Here is a 21185-nt window from a genome sequence, read left to right as displayed (position 1 = left end):
CAGTGATAAACGAGTGATGGAAACACCACAATTAGAAAAAAAATCCCTTAATTTGCAAAAAAGTTTTTACGCTCACTTGAGGTAGTTTTTGAATTGTGTGAAAAAGGGTTAATGTGAATAATGGGAGATGGAAACGCATTTTGCGATTTAATTCCTCCACACGCACCAAAAAAGTCATGTGACTGTGTTATGGGACGGGATAACTTGACTAATTAGCAGACTGATCTCATTGTACAGCATCTGAAATGTTGTTATGGTCATACTAAGATGCCTGAGCAAAGTCTGCCGTCAAAGTATTTTTGTATAATTGCCTCAAAGAACTGTATTACAAGACTGCGTTCCCAAACAGCTGGCATCTGCCTCTGAAAACAATGCATATATTGTTACGCCTGCTCTCTCTGAATCACAAGTAATTTATTATATGTGAAAATTATTATACTCAGTGGCTTCTCCTACTTTTCTTAAAGGAGAAGTCCACTTCCAAAACAAATATTCACATATAATGTACTCACCCCCTTGTCATCCAAGATGTTCATGTCTTTCTTTCTTCAGTTTTAAAGAAATTATGTTTTTTGAGAACACATTTCAGCATTTTTCTCCATATAATGGACTGATATGGTGTCCCGATTTTGAACTTCCATAATGCAGTTTAAATACGGCTTCAAACAATCACAAATGCGGTTGTAAACAATCCCAGCCGAGGAAGAAGGGTCTTATCTAGCGAAACGTTTGGATACTTTCATAAAAAAAATAAAAATTTAAATACTTTTTAATCTCAAACGCTCATCTTGTGGTGCTCTCTCTGAACTCTGCGTATTCTGACTCAAGACAGTTAGGGTATGTTGGAAAAACTCCAATCGTATTTCAAAATAATTTCAAAATCATCCTACATTGCTACAGAAGTTTTGACCCAGTCTTTGCAAAGTGAACATGCAAAGAAGATCAAACACCCTTAAAACAGAGATATAGGACAATTTCGAAGTTGAGGGAGAACATGAGATGGGAGTTTTTCAACATACACTAACTGTCATGAACCAGAACAAAAACAGTCCAGGCAGAGCAAGACAAGACGAGCGTTTGGCTTTAAAAAGTATATAAATTGTATTATTTTTATCAAAATAACCGATCATTACGCTAGATAAGACCCTTCTTTCTCGACTGGGATTGTTTACAACCGCATTTGGGATTGTTTGAAGCCGCATTTAAACTGCATTTTGAAAGTTCAAAACTGGGGCACCATACCAGTCCATTATATGGAGAAAAATGCTGAAATGTTTTCCTCAAAAAACATAATTTTTATTTACAGCTGAAGAAAGAAAGACATCTTGGATGACAAGGGAGTGAGTACATTATCTGTAAATTGTTGTTCTGGAAGTGGACTTCTCCTTTAATGATATATAGTGCCAGTTTTTTTAGAAGTAATGATTTTGTTCTCTTTGATGTTGGATGGAGACAGCGCTCATTTGCAAATGTTTTAAGCGATATTCCAATTTTGTGCACAAAGTAAATTTGCAACTTTGGATGGAAACCCGGCTATTGATGAGAGGCACTGTGTGTAAAGTTGGAACATGGCAAATGCAACGGTCATACACATCTGTCTAGTGCATGTTTACATTGAAAAACTATGGAAAAGTAGTGAATTGAAAAAATGGAAAGATGCATTCTGTGTGAACAGCCCCTAAAATCTGTCACTTACGAGGTTCCATGTCAGATACATAGGTTGTAGACAGCAAGACAGCTCACTAGCTTTGGAACAGAGCTCCAGACTGAACATGTCCTGATGATGTTTCACTGTCAGTCTATCGTTTCTTGATGGATTATGAGTCTCTAAAGCATTAAAATTGCTTAAATTAAAAATCATTAATGCCTCATTGATCTGCCTTTGTCTTTTCCTCTTTGTGCATTCATACTATAATTAGTCAATAATGCATTCATTAATTCACTTCCTTTAGCTGTGTAAGCATCTGCGAAGTCTGAATCTCACAGAGTTGGTGCCTTCATACTGACACACACCCTCCAACCTACACACTCAAACACCGCATTACTGCAATGCAGATCCCGAAAAAAAAGCATTTTGGTTGTCATGAAGTTTTATGAAGTGACACTGTTGGTTTTCATTATTTCATAGCCAAGCTGGCCTGAATTTAGTAAAATAATAAAGTCAGGAAAATAAATGACAGCTATTTTGCTTGATGAACGACACTGAGGATTTGACAAGCGCTGCAGTAATGTAGAAATCACATCTCATTTGATATGTATCACTCACTGAAATGATGAAACAGATCCAGTGATGAATAATAAATTCACTCCAGAGCAAATTGAGAAAACTGACAGCCTAAACGGACAGCCTAGCCCTTTCTCCCCTTTTTTTGGACATTTTATACAACACGTCCTTGGCCAGGCTAATTGGTATAACATGTTGGGCCATTTTGAATTCTTTCATGATATAAGACCAGTCGAATGGCCCCGGCAGACTCATTGACTGTGGCGGCTCTCCAGGCCTCTGTGGCCAGAGATGATTTATTTATGCCTGCATTTCTGATACCTCTCAAACTGTAATCTAATATCAACAGACAGCCTGCCAAATGGAGCAGATTGGCCGTGACTGTGAAGGAGAGAGGGTGACAGAGCTGCTAAAACGAGGGCCACGGGCCCTCTGATCCACCGCCTGACCCTGTTTACTCTCGCTTAAAGGGGTAGTTAGCGCAAAAATTGCAATACTGTCATCATTCACTCACCTAGTGTTATTTTCTTTTATGCCAGACAGGTTTAGAGGAGGGTGAGTAAATGAAAACAGTATTCATTTTAGGCTGAATTATCGCTCGTTTAAATGGATTGATTAATTGATTGATTGATTGAGTCTGGCATTTAATAGTTTTTTTGTAACCAGATCCCAAATTAAATATTGTTTTTTACATACAATACAAAAAAGATAATACTTACAATAAATTATAACATAATAGAATTTTTGTTGCAATCAGAGCAGTGTTTATCTGCAAATACGTTTCAGATAAATTTATCAGATAATTAAATACAAAACAACAACTAATTTACAACTAAACTGTAATATTGTGAAATATTACTACAATTTTAAGTAATGTTTTTCTTTTTTAATATACTTTAAAATATAATTTATTCCTGTGATGCAAAGCTGACTTTTCAGTAGTCACTACTCCAGTCTTCAGAAATTATAAAAAAGTTATAAAAAAACAGCATTTATTTAAAATAGAAATTTAACAACTTATAGCAACAACAGAGTCTTTACAATCACTTTTTATCAATTTAAAGCATCCCCACTGAATAAAATGATTAATTTCTTTAAAAAAAAAAGAAATTTAAAAAATGTGCTGACCCCAAACTTTTAATTGGTATTGTATATTGTTACAAAATATTTTTATTTTAAGATTTCAAATAAATAAAAACGTATCACAGGTTCCAAAAAAAATATTAAGAAGCACACGTTTTTCCAGTATTGATAATAAATCAGCATATTAGAACTGTTTCTGAAGGATAGAAAAATCTAGTTTAATGAATACTGTCACTTCTATAAGTTCGACTGCCCCAACACTTTACCTCTGATCTGCTTCAGCAGCCGGAATAGCTCCTGGGAGTATAAATGGACTTCAAAAAGCAAAACACATACTGAAAAATGTATTCAAAAATTCTGTTTAGAGGTGTCCCATATGTTTTTATCACATTTGCAATCTCACATTTCTCACTGTGGCAGGCAGCACAGATCTGAGGAGCGCAGTGAGATCAACAATATGAGTCGTTGCCAGGCGATTTGCCTGCTGCATGATTCAGGCTACCCTGCTCAAACATTTGTGTCTGTTCCACAGCAGTCAAGCAGACTTGTCCACCAGAGAAGTTTGACTGCGGAGGGAAGTGTGTGTCCCTGTCCTGGCGGTGTGATGGTGAAAGAGACTGCGAAAATGGTGAAGATGAAGCGGACTGTGCAGCAGGTGAGTCTGATGTCTTTCTTTCAGACTGTGTGTTTGATTCTCTGCGGGGAGTTTTGTGCAAGGCTGAGGTGATTGCTTGAACTAAATTTCACCCTGATGCTGTGGACCTGCTTTAGTCGTGACTTTAAAAAGCACAAAGAGGAAAGAGAGACGTTGTGAACGGTTTATTTCCTGAGTTGTGTTGTTATGTGTATATTTTGTCTTTTATTGAAACTCTGTAGTACTGGACAATTACATGTTGATTGGACAATTGTAGTACTAGATAATTACAATTGAGTGTCGATTACAGCATTTAATTTAGGTCTACTCCAGTGTGTAATTATTCTATTCACAATGCGTTTTGCAGAGGTTGAGCACTATAACCAGTCACACACGTCTGTTGTGTGTGTGAATGTAATGGTAAGATATTTATATACAGGCCTATCACTGATGGTCCTAATGCGTTTTAAGCAGTCTGATCCACAAGAGTGTGCTATATGGTGTGTTTTACTTAAATTTGAATTTTTCGTGCTGAAACACTTTCTCTTAAACCAGTTTATTGTTCATTGACTACTATAAATATGCCGTTCATGGGTTTATCTCCCATAAAAATGTAAGAATTGAGCTTCCCAGGTAGCATCAAAAGAGTGGTCCAATCTGTCATTCATCCCAGCTCAACCAATAGTGAGAGTTTGGGGGCGTGGATACTGTAGTAAGTGGAGCCAGAGGGTGTTTAGATGGCTGATATGTAACTTGGGAGAAAAAATTCAAATTTGGTTACAGAAGTGCTAGCCAAAATTCAAAGACTTGCCAAACTACAGACAGACAATGGAGTAAAACAAGGGTAAACATGGGCGATTCTTTTTTACAAGATGGAGGAATTTGATAGAATGTTTGGGTTTTAATCCAGATGCTGAACTTGCAAGTTCCTTCTTGACAGGTAAGCTAAATTAATTTTTTTGTTACACGTTAGCTCTTTACTGTCAAGCCTTAGATAAATGCTAAGATATTGTAAGAATAAGAATAATCGTAAGCGCATAATGAGTGTATGATTTTTTGAAAATATGCTTTGATTTTGTAATTCTGCTAGGTGACAGTAGTAGCACAGAAACTGCATTCTTTATCTTTAACTCTTTGGTGCTGGTCATTAGTGACCGAAAAAAAGAACAATTATTTTGATGTTTAAACTATTTTACTTCATCGGAATGGCACAAAACTTGCTGACTTTTGTGACACTTACAGTATCTGAATACAATACAATCCTGGTCATGACTCAAAAATGCTAAATGGTCTTTAAAAAAGAGTCACACTTCTATATTCTTGGTCCGAAATGACTGCCATGAAAATGTAATTTTTTTTAATTTTATGTTTGAATTGGATTATGGGTAACAAAATCCTTTTTCTGTGTTCAGGTTTTACTGTAATAATGCAAAAAAAAAAATTGACATTTCAAATTAACATTTAAAATAAAAATCTTTGATAATGTCTAAATATACAGTTGAAGTCAAACAAATGTTAATTATTTTACCAAAATAAGAGGAATCATACGAAATTAAATTTAGTACTGACCTGAATTAGTGTTGCACGATATACCGGTACTTAAAAAGTATCACGATACCCTGCTTGTAAAAACGGTACGATTCCGCATTTTACTAGTACCGGTATTTTAAGAATGCATTTTAATAAGAGCCGTATTTCTGCGTGTCTGTGTTAGTAAATGGCGCAGACACGCAGTTTTGTTTACATGTGCATGACGCTCGCAGTATTTTCAGCCTCTGCCGCCTCAATATATTAGTACATGAACACATGAACATAATCTCTAAAACTGCTCTGAGAGTCACTTCATGAGCATTTTACCGTTTCTTTTGCGGAAAACTATCGTCATATAATGAAGATTCTAAAGGTCTTCACAGAAACCCGTCAAAATGAAAGTTCTTGACAGTCAGAAATATATTAATATAATACTTATTGTAAAGATTCTACTACTACTAATAAAAATATTATTAAAACAATGTTTAAGGAATATTTACCAGAAAAAAAAATATTTACCAGAATTTATTTACCAGAAAATTGTAAATACACAGAGCCTATAATAAATAGCTTATAATATATTAATTTTTTATCAAATCTAATTATCCTTTATTAATTCATTAGACATGCTTTTGATTATTAAAATGTAATGAAACGATTAAAATAGAATCAACAAAATGAATGGAAAATAGAGCCTCACAAACAAAATTGAATTTGAGAAAAATAATAAAACGTATTTCATAGGGCCTTAAAAACTTAATTTTTGTTAAACATTTAATAAATTGCTGTTAAATTCTGCAAGTTTGGTACTTTCAATTATTAGACATTGCTTTTTGCTTATTGTAATTGTCCTTTAGTTTGTTACTTGCATCTAGGTTCTTATTATTAATAACAAAGATAAAATAAGTGACTATGTCATGATATTAATTGTTGTTGTGAAGTAAAATTACTATATAATGAAATAAGATTTGGCTTTATCCTTTAAGCTAATTTACCAAAATAGCAAAGATCTCTACATACCTGTAGGCTTGGTAGTTGTTCACCATAATCCTATGTAGTGGCACTGGCATGTGATTATTATTATTTGATTTTATTTTATCTTCTTTTTTTTAAAGGGGAGATGAAATGCTTTGTTTTAATAGATAAAATAACTATGATCTCCATTTGGATCATCTGTTATTCAGTTACTTTTTGTAGTATCGGTTTAGTAGTAATATCTTGATACTTCAGTCAGGTATCGTATCGAAGTCAAAATTTTGGTATCGTGACAACACTAACCTGAATAAGATACTTAATAAAAATATATTTACATATAGTCCACAAGAGAAAATAGTAGTTGCATTTATAAAAATGACTTTGTTCAAAAGTTTACGTAGCTTGACTCTTAATACTGTATTGTTGATTTAAAGATTTTTTGAAGAACGATGGGCAGTTTAACTGTTCAGGACAAACAAGGGACTCGTGAACAGCTATCACTAAACAAAAACACACATCTGTTGATCATTCAGGTAACAACACAGTATTGAGAACCAAGCATATGTAAACTTTTGAACAGGGTCATTTTTATAAATTCAACTATTATTTTCTCTTGTCTTTTATGTGAAATATTTTATTCGGGTCAGTACTAAATAAAAAATAACATGTATTTTGTATCATCCCTCTTATGTTGGTAAAATAATTAATATTTTACAGATTCTGCAAGGTATATGTGAACTTTTGACCTCAACTGTACAGCCAAACAAAACACAGTATTTCTTTATTTTACAAAAGCACTCCATTCTGTTGTTATTGTGAGTATATACAAATAATAGTAGACCCTTGGCAGTTTCAAATGATATATTATCATACTCGTATCTGTATGAGCAAAAATTATGGAGTATTTTTAGTTTTTTTCCAATGTTATCAAGAATAAAATGCCAGTGATCATGGCTGCGCCTCAGTGTAATGCAGTAGTGTATTAATAGCTTTCACACTCCGCACAAACACTTAATGGCGCACATTTATCTAGGTTAACCTTAGAATGAGCAGCCATTTAAAGTACTACTTGCATGTTTCAATTTGAAATGATAAGGCGCATTTGAGGTAGACGAATAATATGCGAACATTTGGCGCTTTAATAATTTGGCACTTTGACTAACCGACTAATAAAACTTTAGTTGACCAAGCTTCTTTTCATCAACTAATGCTTAGTTGACTGTTAGGGGACAGCCCTAGTAAATAAATAGTCTGCTTTGGCTGATGAAAAGTACAATTGTGACCTCAAAATGAACAGCTCCAGATGATTAAATAAGTGTAAACATCACTTGACAACCCCCAAAAAAGGCATCATCTGTAATTTGAGAGTAATTTAGATTCACTAGATGTGACAAATCTGCTACATTCACGTGAATTCATTAAGGCGCAGACAGTGTGAATAAGAGATTAATTCTGCATTGTGGACAGCTTCATTTATTGCATCATGAGTGTTTGTGAGAACTCAGGCAATGAACTCTGTAAACTTGCAGTGACAGCTTCAGTGCTTATTATGGCATGAGAGCATTCCAGTGCAGTCGTGTCGCTGGCGTTCTCCATAATTTATTCGGCATTTGAATAACAGTTTTGTTTATCATACTGCTAAAAGGGCAAATGTGAATAATGTGTCTTGATTTACTACTGTATGAAACAGTTCTCAGCCTGTTTTGTCTAGTTATGTCAACATTTTACATTTTTTTAAAATTATAACTCTATTGATCAAAATAATTGTGACCAGTTTCAAGGGAAGTAATAACAATTATAATTTTTGTCATAATTGAGCAGCCATAGTTTTTTGGGTTGCACTTTATAGTAATTACAGTCTACTTACAGTGTACCTAACTAAGAAAATTCTGGTAATATAAGGTAAGTACATGGGGTTAGGTTTAGGGGTAGGTTCAGTGTTAGTACCTACTTATTACTTAGTTATTATAATTATTATAATAAGTACATAATATGTACATGAGGAACTAAACTGTAAAATGAAATCTAATGCTAGCATTTTTGTGTTGGGCAGAAGATGTCAAAATATGCCTGTACATCTTGTATTTACAATTACAATATCTGACCAACTGGACCTCAAAACCAGTCTTACGTAGCACTGGTATATTTGTAGCATTAGGCAAAAATACATTATATGGCTCAAAATTATTGATTTCTCTTTTATTCCAAAAATCATTAGGATATTAAGTAAAGGTCATGTTCCATGAAGATATTTTGTAAATTTCCTACCTAAACTTATTTATTCAGCTTTCAGATGATGTATAAATCTCAATTTTGAAAAATCGACACTTATGACTGGTTTTGTGGTCCAGGGTCATATATATGAATGTCATTGCATTATAAAACAATATATCAAACCTAGTGACATTTATTTGAAACAAAAGTAGCACAAGCACACTTTTCAAGCTAAATTTCATGTTGTTGTTGGCTGTAAAGAGATTTTAAATGGTAAAATGGTCACACTTTAGTTTAGGGACCAATTCTCATAATTAACTATTAACTGTCTTTTGCATTAATAAACTCCTAATTTGCTACTTATTAATAGTTAGTAAGGTAGTTGTTAGTAAGGTATGGGGTTGTATTAAGATATCTAAAATATGGTCATGCAGAATAAGACATTAATATGTGCTTTATAAGCACTAATAAACAGCCAGTATGCTAGTAATATGCATTTTAATAAGCAACTAATGAGAACTGATCCCTAAACTAAAGTGTTATTGGTAAAATAATAGATCCTCTTCTCAGTACTTCTAAGAAGTCTGGTTAGTAGATTGTTTATTGTTAATATCTAATAATATCTACGTGAAAAGGCAGTGACGCCATTGTAAAAATGTCTTAAAAGCTAGTTTTAAAATATTTTTAAGTGTGGGTTAGGTGTCCAGAAACTCTTCGGCTACTGTATGTTAAGCTTACACTGAATGGTATAGGCTGTGGTACCAAGTGATTATTCTTAAGGAGTAGCAGAGCATGTCCTTGACATCCTCGCCCAAGGTTTTTCCTTGATAAATTGTCTAGACTCTTGGGTATTGATGATAGTGGCAGTGCTCATGCTCATGTGTCATGATCATTGAATGTTTCAACACTTCTGGTGGGAGGCGCTTGAGCTCTGCTTATTAAACACGGTTGTTTTACCTCGGCCAATCAGACGTCCTCACAGACCCCCGCTGTGAATCCTGCTGCCCTACTTTTAAGACGCTGTGAAAATTGACTCTTTCTCTAGCTTCCCTTTCCCTTGTTCTTCATAGTAGTGTCTCTCCACTGCCTGTCTCTCATAGATGGCGTCTCACTCTGCCTCAATTTAGCCAGTCTCTCTCTCTCTTTCAATTCTGCCTGTTTAAATAATAGTTTTAGTTTTCAGGTGCTACAATATGATAATTTTGAGCTGCTTACCCATAATAATAAATAATAAGAAGAAGAATACAATTGAAAAAAATACAAAGTAAAAATATACTGTACTACTATATTACTCTATATATTACTTTTTAAAATGTGGTAACACTTTACAGTAAGGTTCTGTTAACTGTTAACACTAGTTAAGTACATTAGTTAACATGAACTAACACTGAACAACACATCTAAAGCATTAATTAATCTTGGTTAATGTTAATTTCACCATTTGCTAATGGGTCAACCTTACCATAAAAAACAAAGTTTTTACCAAAGGTTTTTACTATACTGATAGCACAGATGTCAACATTTGGTGGTTCAAATATCCATGTGAGGTCTCGCTTAAAGTTTTTAAAGCATTTTTTTTTATTATTATTTTTAGTGCATGATTTTCCATAGTGCTATTTTCAGGCTTGTCTTATTCATAACAGTACATATTCCTCATAAATAGACACATAAGTAACATTTATGTTCTGTAAAGAGCCATAGCTTCTCTATTTGTTTGGTATTGTTGCGTCTGGTTTGTGCATTTTAATTTGCAGAAGTCCTACAAAGTATGTAGTCTCTCAAAAATGGTGTCCTCTTTTGTCACATCCATAACGCATAATTATTTCCCTTTTTTAACATAGAAAACTTGTGCATAGACTGATATATTTCTGATGAATCCATTAACAAGGGTTTATTCAAGTATAAACAGATGGTTCGGTATATTGGTAACACATACATTGTCTAAGCATTTATATGTCACATCCATAACGCAAAATGACACATTCATAACGTGAATGCTTTGCTCTAATACATTACTAAAATTGTTACAATTTTATTTAAAAAGTTGTATCTGCTAATATTATTGAATGGATCTGAACTAAGATGAACTAACAATAAATGGCTGTATTTTTATTAACTAACATTAACAAAGACTACTAAAACCTGTTACAAATGTATTGCTTTTTGTTTGTTAACTAGGACCTTTTTGATACAATCTTACCATAAAATTTAAATTCCCAGGCCTTTCCAGAAACACTGTAATCATAGTTTATTTTATTTAAAGATTAAATAACAATGTTTTTCCACTATGCATTGTCTGGGGTTATCTTATGTCTACATAATTTAATGTTTGCTCTCTGTCTGTGTTTTAATTAATTTGTTGTCTAGTTCATTTCTAATAATGATCTGGTCTTTTTAAAGAACAGAGATTTTCTCGTTGCTAGTCTACATTTGTTAATTGTAATTAACCTGCAGGTCATCTCTGTTGACACACTCTGAGGATATAAGACTAGCTGAAAACACATGCATGGCCATTTGTAATTTTCAAATCCTTTACAGAAAGGCTGTTTAAATAAAGGTTTGCTTTTATAATTAACCATGGATTTGGATTAATGCATGTAACGAATTGAAACCCGAAGTAGTGTTCCAGATCCTTTCTGTTATCTTGTCAGCCCATCTGAAACATTAAAAACTTGTGGAATCTCACAAGATATAAATCACAATGTTAATTGCCCTATTAAGAGCAAATGAAACACCCTCCAACCATTTTTCACTCTTAGGGAGATGATAATTCACGGCTGTTAAAAGACCTGGTGAAACACAAAGACTAATTAATCATAATGCATTTTTTACGAGCAGTCATTTTGAACGGACGGGTTTGTATGCTTGTATGTTTTCCAAATGATTTTTATCAATCAGCGTTTATTCAGCCATCCTCATCAACGGCACAAGTCTTGGCAGCGCTGAGCCATTCTTTCCTTCTATAGAGGTAATCATGATTCTATTTTCATCAAGCTATAAACCGAGAGTCCAGACAATCTCTTACCGCTCAGACTCTTGATCAGTACATCCGTGCCAATGTCACAGTATCGAGCCAGGACAACCGGAGCCCTGGCTCAAAATGATATTTCACCTGGGCCTTGATGATAATTGATTTCCTGCCTTGCTCTGCCAGGTCTGTGCAGCGTAATACACCTCTAATTATCCACTTCTGAAGGCCTCATAACTTGAATCCACTGCGATGATGCTCAGACAGGATATGTCTCAATGCACAAGCACGAAGCACTCTTTGAACGCACATGTTTCTCGGTACTGCATTTGTTTAATTTCCTGTTGTTTTGACCTGTAGTGCCATAGAGTGAGGATAAAAGATGCTTTATCAGCATCCAATATATGTTTGTTATTTTAATCTTCGACTTATCTTTTTGTCTATGTTTGATATGTGCAGTAGTTTGATTTAATATAATGTTCTTGGCAGACACTTTCTCAAAAAGAGGCTTAAAGGAAATTGCATACTTTAATAATCCACAAATTTCTCAGATAAGCTTTTGCTTGTTTCTAATTTTTGAGTTTATACATCCACTATGGAGGATCTGTGTGATTTTTAAAATTTTACAGAAACTATTCAAAATGTGGTAAAACGCTGATGTAAAACATCAGAGGAAACCTATAAAGTGGATTTAAATTTGGTACAGGGTTGATCACTAAATAAATGAAATTATGTGCATAAATAAATATATAAATAAAGGAATTAAATCATTTGGCAAAAGACATTAACGCAGTTTTTTTAGTTGTGAAAACAAAACAAACCCAGAAACAAAACAACTAATTATAAACCAATTTTATATTGGGTGTCTGTACTATGTGCTTACATTTAAATGAATAAAGTGCATAAAATGCACTTATTGTGTGTATTACGTATTGTACAACAGTTAGTAGAAGCTAGAGATTATAGTTTATAAAGTTTTAAATATGGATATTTTTCTTACAGAAACGCATCGATTTGCTTCAGATGGCTTTTATTTACCCCCTGGAGACGTATGGAGCACTTTTATGATGAATGGATGCTCTTTTTTAGGCTTCAAAATCTCAACAGCCATTCACTGCCATTATAAAGCTAGGAAAAGCCAGGATTTTTTAAACGTAACTCCAGTTGTATTCGTCTGAAAGAAGAAAGTCATATACACCTAGGATGGCTTAAGGGTATATAAATCATGCAGTAATTTTCATTTTTTAGGGTGAACTATCCCTTTAACCCTCTGTTAAACCTAACCAAAACACCAGTCCTGCCCCTAAACTTACCCATGTCCCATCTTAATAGCAGAAAAAGTGATTTTCAGCACAACATGGACACAGTGAGTACATTGTACCAAACAATTAATTATTTTGGATATAAATACATAGTAGTTAAAGACACCTGATATAAAGTGGGACCCAAATTATAAACACAATGACAAATTCTAAACATAATAACATAAACACATTATCCACCGTAGAAAATTAAGGTCTATGGTAAACATGTTTACATATTTACTTTATTTGGAAACTTTTTACCATCTTACATTATCAGGGGAGAAAATTGAGGTATGACTTATTCAAATCTTTAAATAATGTTTTAGTCCACAGACTTTTAATCATAAAAATAAAAAAATAACATCAAGTCCGACAAAATGGAAACAGTAGTTATAATTTGCAACTAACTTTATATTTGACACTAACTGAATGAGAATGAGATATCTATCTATCTATCTATCTATCTATATATATAAAAACTGTGTGACCAATTTAATTTTTAACATTTTTAACTAAAAATACTACTATGAGCAAGGAGGAGTATTCATATAGTGTGATTTTTGATATGGTGGTAAGATATCAACATAAAGATTAACTTGTGCTCTCTAACAGCTCTTTAAAAAAAAAATTAAGCATGAACTGCAGAAAATTGTAGCAATAGCTACAAAATAAAAAATGTTCCATGAGGATATTTTGTAAATTTCATACCGTAAATGTATCAAAAAAAAATTTATTTTTTGATTAGTAATATGCATTGCCAAGAACATCATTTGCACAACTTTAAAGGCAATTTTCTCTATAGATTGATTTTTTTGCACCTTCAAATTCCAGATATTCAAAAAGTTTCTCGGCCAAATGTTGTCCTATCCTAACAAACATACATCAGTGGAAAGCTTTCAGATGATATGTAAATTGAACATGATCACTGGTTTTGTGGTCCAGTGTCACATATGTTAATCCACAGTAAGTACAGTACATATTTACATGTGTAAACACAAATTCACAACATATAGCTTTTTCCATTTTGTCTGACTGGTTGTTGTGTTTTCTGACTTTCTGAGTTTGCGTTTATATTTGCCATTTTATTTATAACATGTTTTATTTTTGGATTTTTTATTTTATTTTTTAAATTGTGCACAGAAATTTCCACTTCTTGTTCACCACAGAAAATTAAGGTCTGTGGTAAACATCCTTATTTAGCAACTTATTAAAATCCCCACATTTTTTGGCTTTTAGTATGAATATGTTAGCCTTAAGGTTATCTAAAAGCTGGTGTGCTCCAAAAAAGATATAAGCATTCAAAACTTACAGTTTCTAACTTCTGCCATTATGGATCAATGATTTTAATGACATCAGCTTGCACCTGCCCCCTACACTATAAATAGATGCTAAAGCTGTGGCTGAAATCAGTCACTTGTTCACAGAATTACTATTTTCTGTATGGTGAATGGCACATTGTGCACTATATAGGGGATAGGGAATGACTCAGACAGTGTAAATATGCTTTCTGTTGGGGAGAATGAAGTCTAATTTTGCGCTGTCGCGTGAATAGCCACAGTGCGAATCGGTGCAGACCACAGAATGCTATTATTTACAGCGACATGAATGAGATATAAACAAGGCGATATAAACAAAGTGCTATTGGCTATTTATAAAAGTTGGTGGGACTGCTTTGTATGTCCCGCCTTGTCTTCCTGTTTCAGTTAAAATTACGCCAACACATAACATAGAATAACACTGCGTGTTTAGTGCTTCAGTGGACCTTTAACAACTTAAATTTTCAAAAAAATTGTGAGAAAAAATCTGCTTCAGAATTCTCATTTGAGATATGATTGTGTATCTTCAAGTAATGTTCACCACAGACCGTTTAATCAGTTAATCGTGAATTAAAAATTATTAGAAAGCCCAATTAAACAGCATATGGGTTGAATGCTAATTCTCTTCTGGGTTTTAGGACTACAGACTTCCCAGCTCTATACATTATGCTGTATAGTAGGAGGAGTAGGAGGTGCAGTTCTCTGACTTTTTCCTGGTCCCTTTTGTCATCATTCAATATCCATCATATCCCTCCCTGTACATAAATTAGACTTACTGCACTGTAACAGAAATACGATCAAAACATACTCACTGGTACAGTGTTCCCTTCCTCCTCAGATCCCTCCTAATCATCAGCGATAGCAAGCAGTGGGTAACTTATTAAAGTCAATCTCTCTTTGGCGTGTGGTTAATTGAGTCTTCCATGTATTGAATTATGCATGATTCTCCTGAGCAGGTTTGATTATCAGCCCCTCTAGAAGCTCAAATTGCTCATCATGTAAAATCACACGCAACATCCCGCTCAGCATTTCAAATCTGGTCGCAGGCTATGTGCTACGCTAATTACTGTTTACTGACAAACGTCATCGTGCAGCTTATGTACCTGATCTATTTGCTGTGCAAAAAAACAAAAGATATCTGAGGGTATGTTCAGAATACTAGCATATACTTCTCACTGCGTACTGTGTAGTATACACTAAATACTGCTTACTGTACACTAGTGTTAAAAATTTAGGGTAAGATTTTTTCAAAGGTCATCTGAGAAGTCTGAATTTATTTTGAAAAACACAGTAATATTATGCAATGTTATTCCAATCTAAAATAACTGTTTTCCCTAAAATGTAATTTAGTCCTGTGATGCAAATCTGCATTTTCAGCATCATTACTCCAGTCTTCAGTGTCCCGTGATCCTCAGAAATAAAAAAAAATATCTGAATTTGAATGCATGCTACTTGATATTTTTAAGAAAACATCATTCTTTATGATGTTATAAACATCATTGGTATCATTTATTTGAAATAGAAATCTTTTGTAACATTATTAAAGGGGTGCTAATATGCTTTTTCACTTTTTGAACTTTAGTCAGTGTGTGGTGTGTATCTTTGGGCATTAAAAATATCTACAAAGTTACAAATCTCAAAGTCCACTCCAAAGGGAGATATTAAGTTTTTAAAAAATCCCTTTTCAAGAGCTACAATGAACGGCTCCTTTGGACTACAACGTTTGTTTTCCGCATGCAATGATGTCACAACGCTTCCATTAGAATAGCGTTAAATTAAATCCTGATCATGGAAATTTGAAATGTTGGAGGGAGGGTAGGGACGAGGTGGATTAGCCTAACTTTAGCGATGCAGTGCGGAGAACCACTTCAAGGAGCCGCAGTGCAGCGGGTATAAACACAAGCATTGACTAGAGTGGCCGCTTCAGAGCCGTAACGCGCCACAGACATGTGCAGTGTGTGGTAAGAGATTTATTCATAGTACAGTGTCGATAGCTTCACTTATAACGCAAGTGCTTTTTAAAATGGATAAACTTGCACTAGAATAGGCTAGACATCAGTAGATGATGTTCTTTGATTATGTTGCTTTTAGCCTTATGCTGGAGCTGGTTTTGGGCAATGAAACTAAGTATGTAAATAATTAAATACATTAGCACCATAATATCATGTATTGGCGATCTCGCAGGCTGACAATAGGACCCAACACTACTGTAGTGTATTATTTACACACCCTCCATGCATCCTAGGTGTATATGACTTCCTTCTTTCAGACAAATGCAATCAGAGTTATATTAAAATTGATCCTGGCACTCCCAACTTTAGAACGGCATAGATGGGTGTTTCTCTTCATCAGTCCAAAACAAGTCCAATAATATGCATCCATCCATAATAAAAAGTGCCTCACGCTAAAGGCCTCCTGTAGCGAATCAATGCATTTTTGTAAGAAAAATATCCATATTTAAAACGTAAGATTCACTTTAATCTAGCTTGCGCTAACAGTTGTACACGGACCTTGCTTCTTTAACAAGGTGCGTGGCAGTACTAAAACACCGTCTAAGCTGTTCGCCAATCGCACCGCAGTGGGACAGCTTGTTACAATCACCAGCTGGAGTGCCCTCTACAGGAGTTCAGGGGCACTCCAGCCCGGACTCTGTGCTCTCAACCCACCATGCTTTACTCTTGTCTCTATGTGTCTTGTTCTGATTGGTTCCCCTGTTCCATGTGTCCCCTTCCTATTGGTTTGTTTTGTCATGTTCTCCCTCATGTTTGGTATTTAAGTCTCTCACTCAATCTTTTGTTTACTGATCGTTGAATAGCCAAGTTCCTAGTTCCCGTGTTTTCCTTCCTGTGTTTTCGTTCTGGACTGTTTCTGAGTTTTGTTGAATCTTGCTGCCAGCCCTGACCTTTTCGCCTGATTTCTGGATTACTCTTTCGGATTGCCCTGTTTGTTCCCGTTTGCCGGTATTGACCCCAGCCTGTCTTGACTACGTCTGTAAATAAAGCTGCACTTGGATCCACACCTCAGCCCTCTCAGTCGTCCATCGTTACACAGCTAACCAATCACCTTCATTAAACCCGGAACTAATTGAGCCTTATGTGCCAGGCTGGGAGAAATGTTTTGTAATAATGTAAATTATGTTAAAAATAATGCAAGCATGTTTTAAATATTTTAATAAACTTAGTGTAGAATTAGAAATGGCATGCAACAATAGACATTTCTAACACAAATAAATGCTACATTATTGCCACGGCACCTTTTTACATGCTTTTTTACAGTTATATACAGTTTTGTTATGCGGGTGGCATCCAGTTGTACTTTTGGAAGTAAAAATGTCATTACTTTTAGCTGTTAGATCAAATAATGAGTCAAGAAACATAAAAACACAGTTGATATTGATGAATGGAATGTCAAGTGCAGTGCATTGTGGGATACAGTTTTCTATTCAACAGGCAAGGGTAGTTGTATACTAAAGAATTTTGTAAATGTAGTTGCTCATTAAAGTATTACATGCAAGGTTTTATTGCACACAGTATGCATGCAGTATTTACACTAGCAGTCAAAAGTCTCTTCTGCTCACCAAGCCTGCATTGATTTAATCTGAAGTACAGCAAAAACAGTAGATTTTTTAAATAATTTTACTGTTTGAAATCACTGCTTTCTATTTGAATATATTTAAAAATGTAATTTATTCCTGTGATTTCAAAGCTGATTTTTTTAGCATCATTACTCCAGTCACATGATCCTTCAGAATTCGTTCTACACTGTAAAAAGTGATTAGAAAATTAAAAAAAAATGAGGAAAGCCGTTACATTAAAATTATTAGGTACATAATAATTAAAAAAAAAAAGTAAGGTGAACTGTCAAGTTAACTTAACTTTTAAAAAAAATATTATTTACTTAATTTTGAGGCAACGGGTTTCATCAATTTTTTTAAGTCAACTTAGTTTTTAGAGTGTAATATTCTGCCTTGCTGCTCAAAAAAGGTTTACTATTATTATGTTAAAAACAGCTGAGTAATATTTTAGAGAAAGAGAAAGTTCAGAAGAACAGCATTTATCTGAAATAGAAATTTTTTTAACATTATAAATGTTTATCATCACTTTTGATCAATCCTTGCTAAATAAAAGTATTCAGTTTCCCTAAGCTTTTAAATGGTATGGTGTATAATGTTATAAAAGCTTTTAATTTCAGATAAATGCTGAAAAACAGCAAATCAGCATATTAGAATGATTTCTGCATGGAATTACTGAAACATGTTTGTCCTCGCTTTTGAGTAAAATTATGCCCATAAGTATAAAAGTTTGTCTGTCACCTGGTACATATAAAAAACTACACAAAAACCACTGACTCTGGTAAATTGTGTGTTCGGAGGCTTTCAGCAGGCACTAGTAGAGTGTAATGTAGGTGGACTGGTCCGTCATACCTCTCTCCCTCAGGCCGGCCGCGGCCCGCAGCTTCACCTCTACTAATCAGAAGCTCTCATCATCACGCCAGTGTAGTTTCCAGGGAACTGGGTCAAACTGGCTTCACTCCAACATTCACCACTACTAAGTCTCTTTAGAAGCACTACTGACTGGGCTGCTGCTCAAAGCTACAGAAAAATCAATGCAGACCCATCTTTCACTCAAATTCCAAATGTCTACCAAGCAAATTCATCATTTTTTCTTGCCTTTTCACCTTAAACACCTAGAATATTAACAATTTTTGAGTACCTCACTTAAATTGATTAATTTTATTATTTTTATTGCAAGGGTTACTCCAATCAGTCCTTTTTATGTCTTAGTTCAGAAAATTAGAAATGGCTCCATGAGCTTTCACATATGTAGTAGTAGTAGAAGTAGTAGTAAAAAATAATAATAAATTAAAATTTCGAAACGTAAGAAACGAGGAAGGAGGGGCGGTATTTGGAATCGCTTCCGATGGAGATGTACTCGGCTGCCTTTGCCATCCATTATCTTCAGTAATCTGCGCTCATTGAACAACAAGGTGGACATCATAAGATCTTATACAAGGGACTGTAACAATTTTTCGCGAGGCATCTCTGTTGTGCTTTACAGAAAGCTGGTTACAATCTACAATGCCCGACTCTCTTTTTAAAGTACCTGGATTCACCTTCATGCGAGCGGACAGGGATAAAGACTCGGGGAAAAAGCAAAGGAGGCAGGATGTGTGTGTACATAAACGAAAATTGGTGCAGAGCGTACTCTGTGAAATGTAAAATCTGTGATCCAAACGTGGAAATTCTAGGCATGACTTTAAGACCTTTTTATCTGCCAAGAGAGTTTGGATGCATTCTTTTGTTTGTGGTGTACGTCCCGCCCAGCGGCAAACCAACACAAGCGGCCAGCCTGATTGCTGAACGTGTACATGAACTGCAACTCAGTTACACAGATGCACCTGTGATTGTACTTGGAGACTTAAATCATTGTAACTTGGAATTTGTGTTACCGGGATTTGAATAATATGTAAAGACAGAAACAAGAAAAAACAATATCCTTGACAAATGTTTTGTAAATGTTAAGGATGCTTATGTGTCTAGGTGTAGACCACCAATACTTAACTCTGATCATAATGTGGTCCATATGATTCCAGTCTATAAGAGTAAATTTACGAGAGGTAACCCGGAAAAGAAAGTGATTAGGTTGTGGTCGAAAGAAACTAGAGAAGAATTGAAAGCTTGCCTTGAATGGACAGACTGGGAAATCTTTCATGAAGGTTCACTAGATGAAAGGACTGAAGTGATAAATGATTATATTAATTTCTGTGTACAGCTGGTTATTCCTACTAAAGAGATTACAGTTTATCCAAATAACAAATCATACGTAACTAAAGATATTAAGGAAGTTACGAATCAGAGAAAAGTAGCTTTTGAAAATAAGAACTTGACACTACTTAAACAGACAGAAAAAACACTAAAAATCAAACTAAAGGAAGCTAAGGCATCTTATAGACAATGCCTAGAAGATGAGTTTCAGGCCAATAATAAGAAGAAGGTGTGGAATATTTTAAAAACAACGACAGGACTAACATCATTAAATAAATCAATTACAACAGATAATTAGATTTGTTTTGCCAATGAATTAAATACTTATTTTTCTAGATTTGAGATTACTAATAACTGCGTCAACTATAATGAACTACTTGGCACAGTTGTACCTTCTTCCTCAGAAAGGATTGTTATTGATGTTGATGATGTTAGGAAGATGTTTCAGTCTGCTAATACAAGAAAAGCGGCGAGACCTGATGGATGTAGTCCTTGTCTTTTAAAAAATTTTGCTTATGAGTTGGCGCCAGTGTGGCAACCAATTTTTTTTTCAGGAATCTATTGACACGCAGATTGTCCCTAGGTAATGGAAAACCTCATATATAAAACCACTGCCTAAAATTTCCTGTCCAAAGGAATGCAAGGATTATAGACCTATAGCTCTTACTTCAGTCATAATGTAATGCTTGGAAAGAATTTTACTTAAACATCTGGTGAGCACTATTAAGCACAAACTTGATCCATGTCAATTTGCCTATAAGCAAGGTTGCAGTACGGAGGATGCTGTGGCAGCTTTGGTGCATATTATTTCTAAATATTTAGATAAACCTAATACTTATGTGAGAACTCTTTTTTTAGTTTTTGTCCTCAGTATTCAATACAATTCGAGCTGATATTTTGGTGTCTAAACTTCTTAGGTTGGATGTAAATCCCTATTTGATTCGCTGGTATGTTTGTTTTCTTACAAATAGAATTCAGATGGTTAAACTGAATACAACTCTGTCAACTGTAGTTAAAACAAATGTTGGAGCACCCCAAGGCTGCGTTAGTTCTGCTATGCTTTTCACTGTGTACACAGATGACTGTCGTGTGGATAGGTCTAATCAATTCATCTTAAAGTACGCTGATGATACTGTGTTAATATCTGTGCTGAATGATGTAGATGGTACGGGA

The 21185-nt window shown here is 34.5% G+C and overlaps 1 protein-coding gene across 1 annotated transcript in view; it reads left to right on the top strand.

Annotated features, from left to right (window-relative positions):
* The first annotated feature begins 1648 nt into the window (after positions 1-1648).
* The window catches only part of LOC127176637 (low-density lipoprotein receptor-related protein 8), a 66666-nt gene continuing 47129 nt past the window's right edge, over positions 1649-21185 (top strand). Inside the window, exons 1-2 of the mRNA XM_051128424.1 lie at positions 1649-1706; positions 3840-3962. Coding sequence (XP_050984381.1) covers positions 1649-1706; positions 3840-3962 — 181 coding nt within the window. The remainder of the gene's footprint in view (positions 1707-3839; positions 3963-21185) is intronic.

This window comes from Labeo rohita, chromosome 2, assembly GCF_022985175.1.
Source record: "Labeo rohita strain BAU-BD-2019 chromosome 2, IGBB_LRoh.1.0, whole genome shotgun sequence".
Taxonomy (NCBI): Eukaryota; Metazoa; Chordata; class Actinopteri; order Cypriniformes; family Cyprinidae; genus Labeo; species Labeo rohita.
The sequence above is the reverse complement of the archived record's forward strand: the minus strand, read 5'-3'. Positions and strand labels throughout refer to the sequence as shown.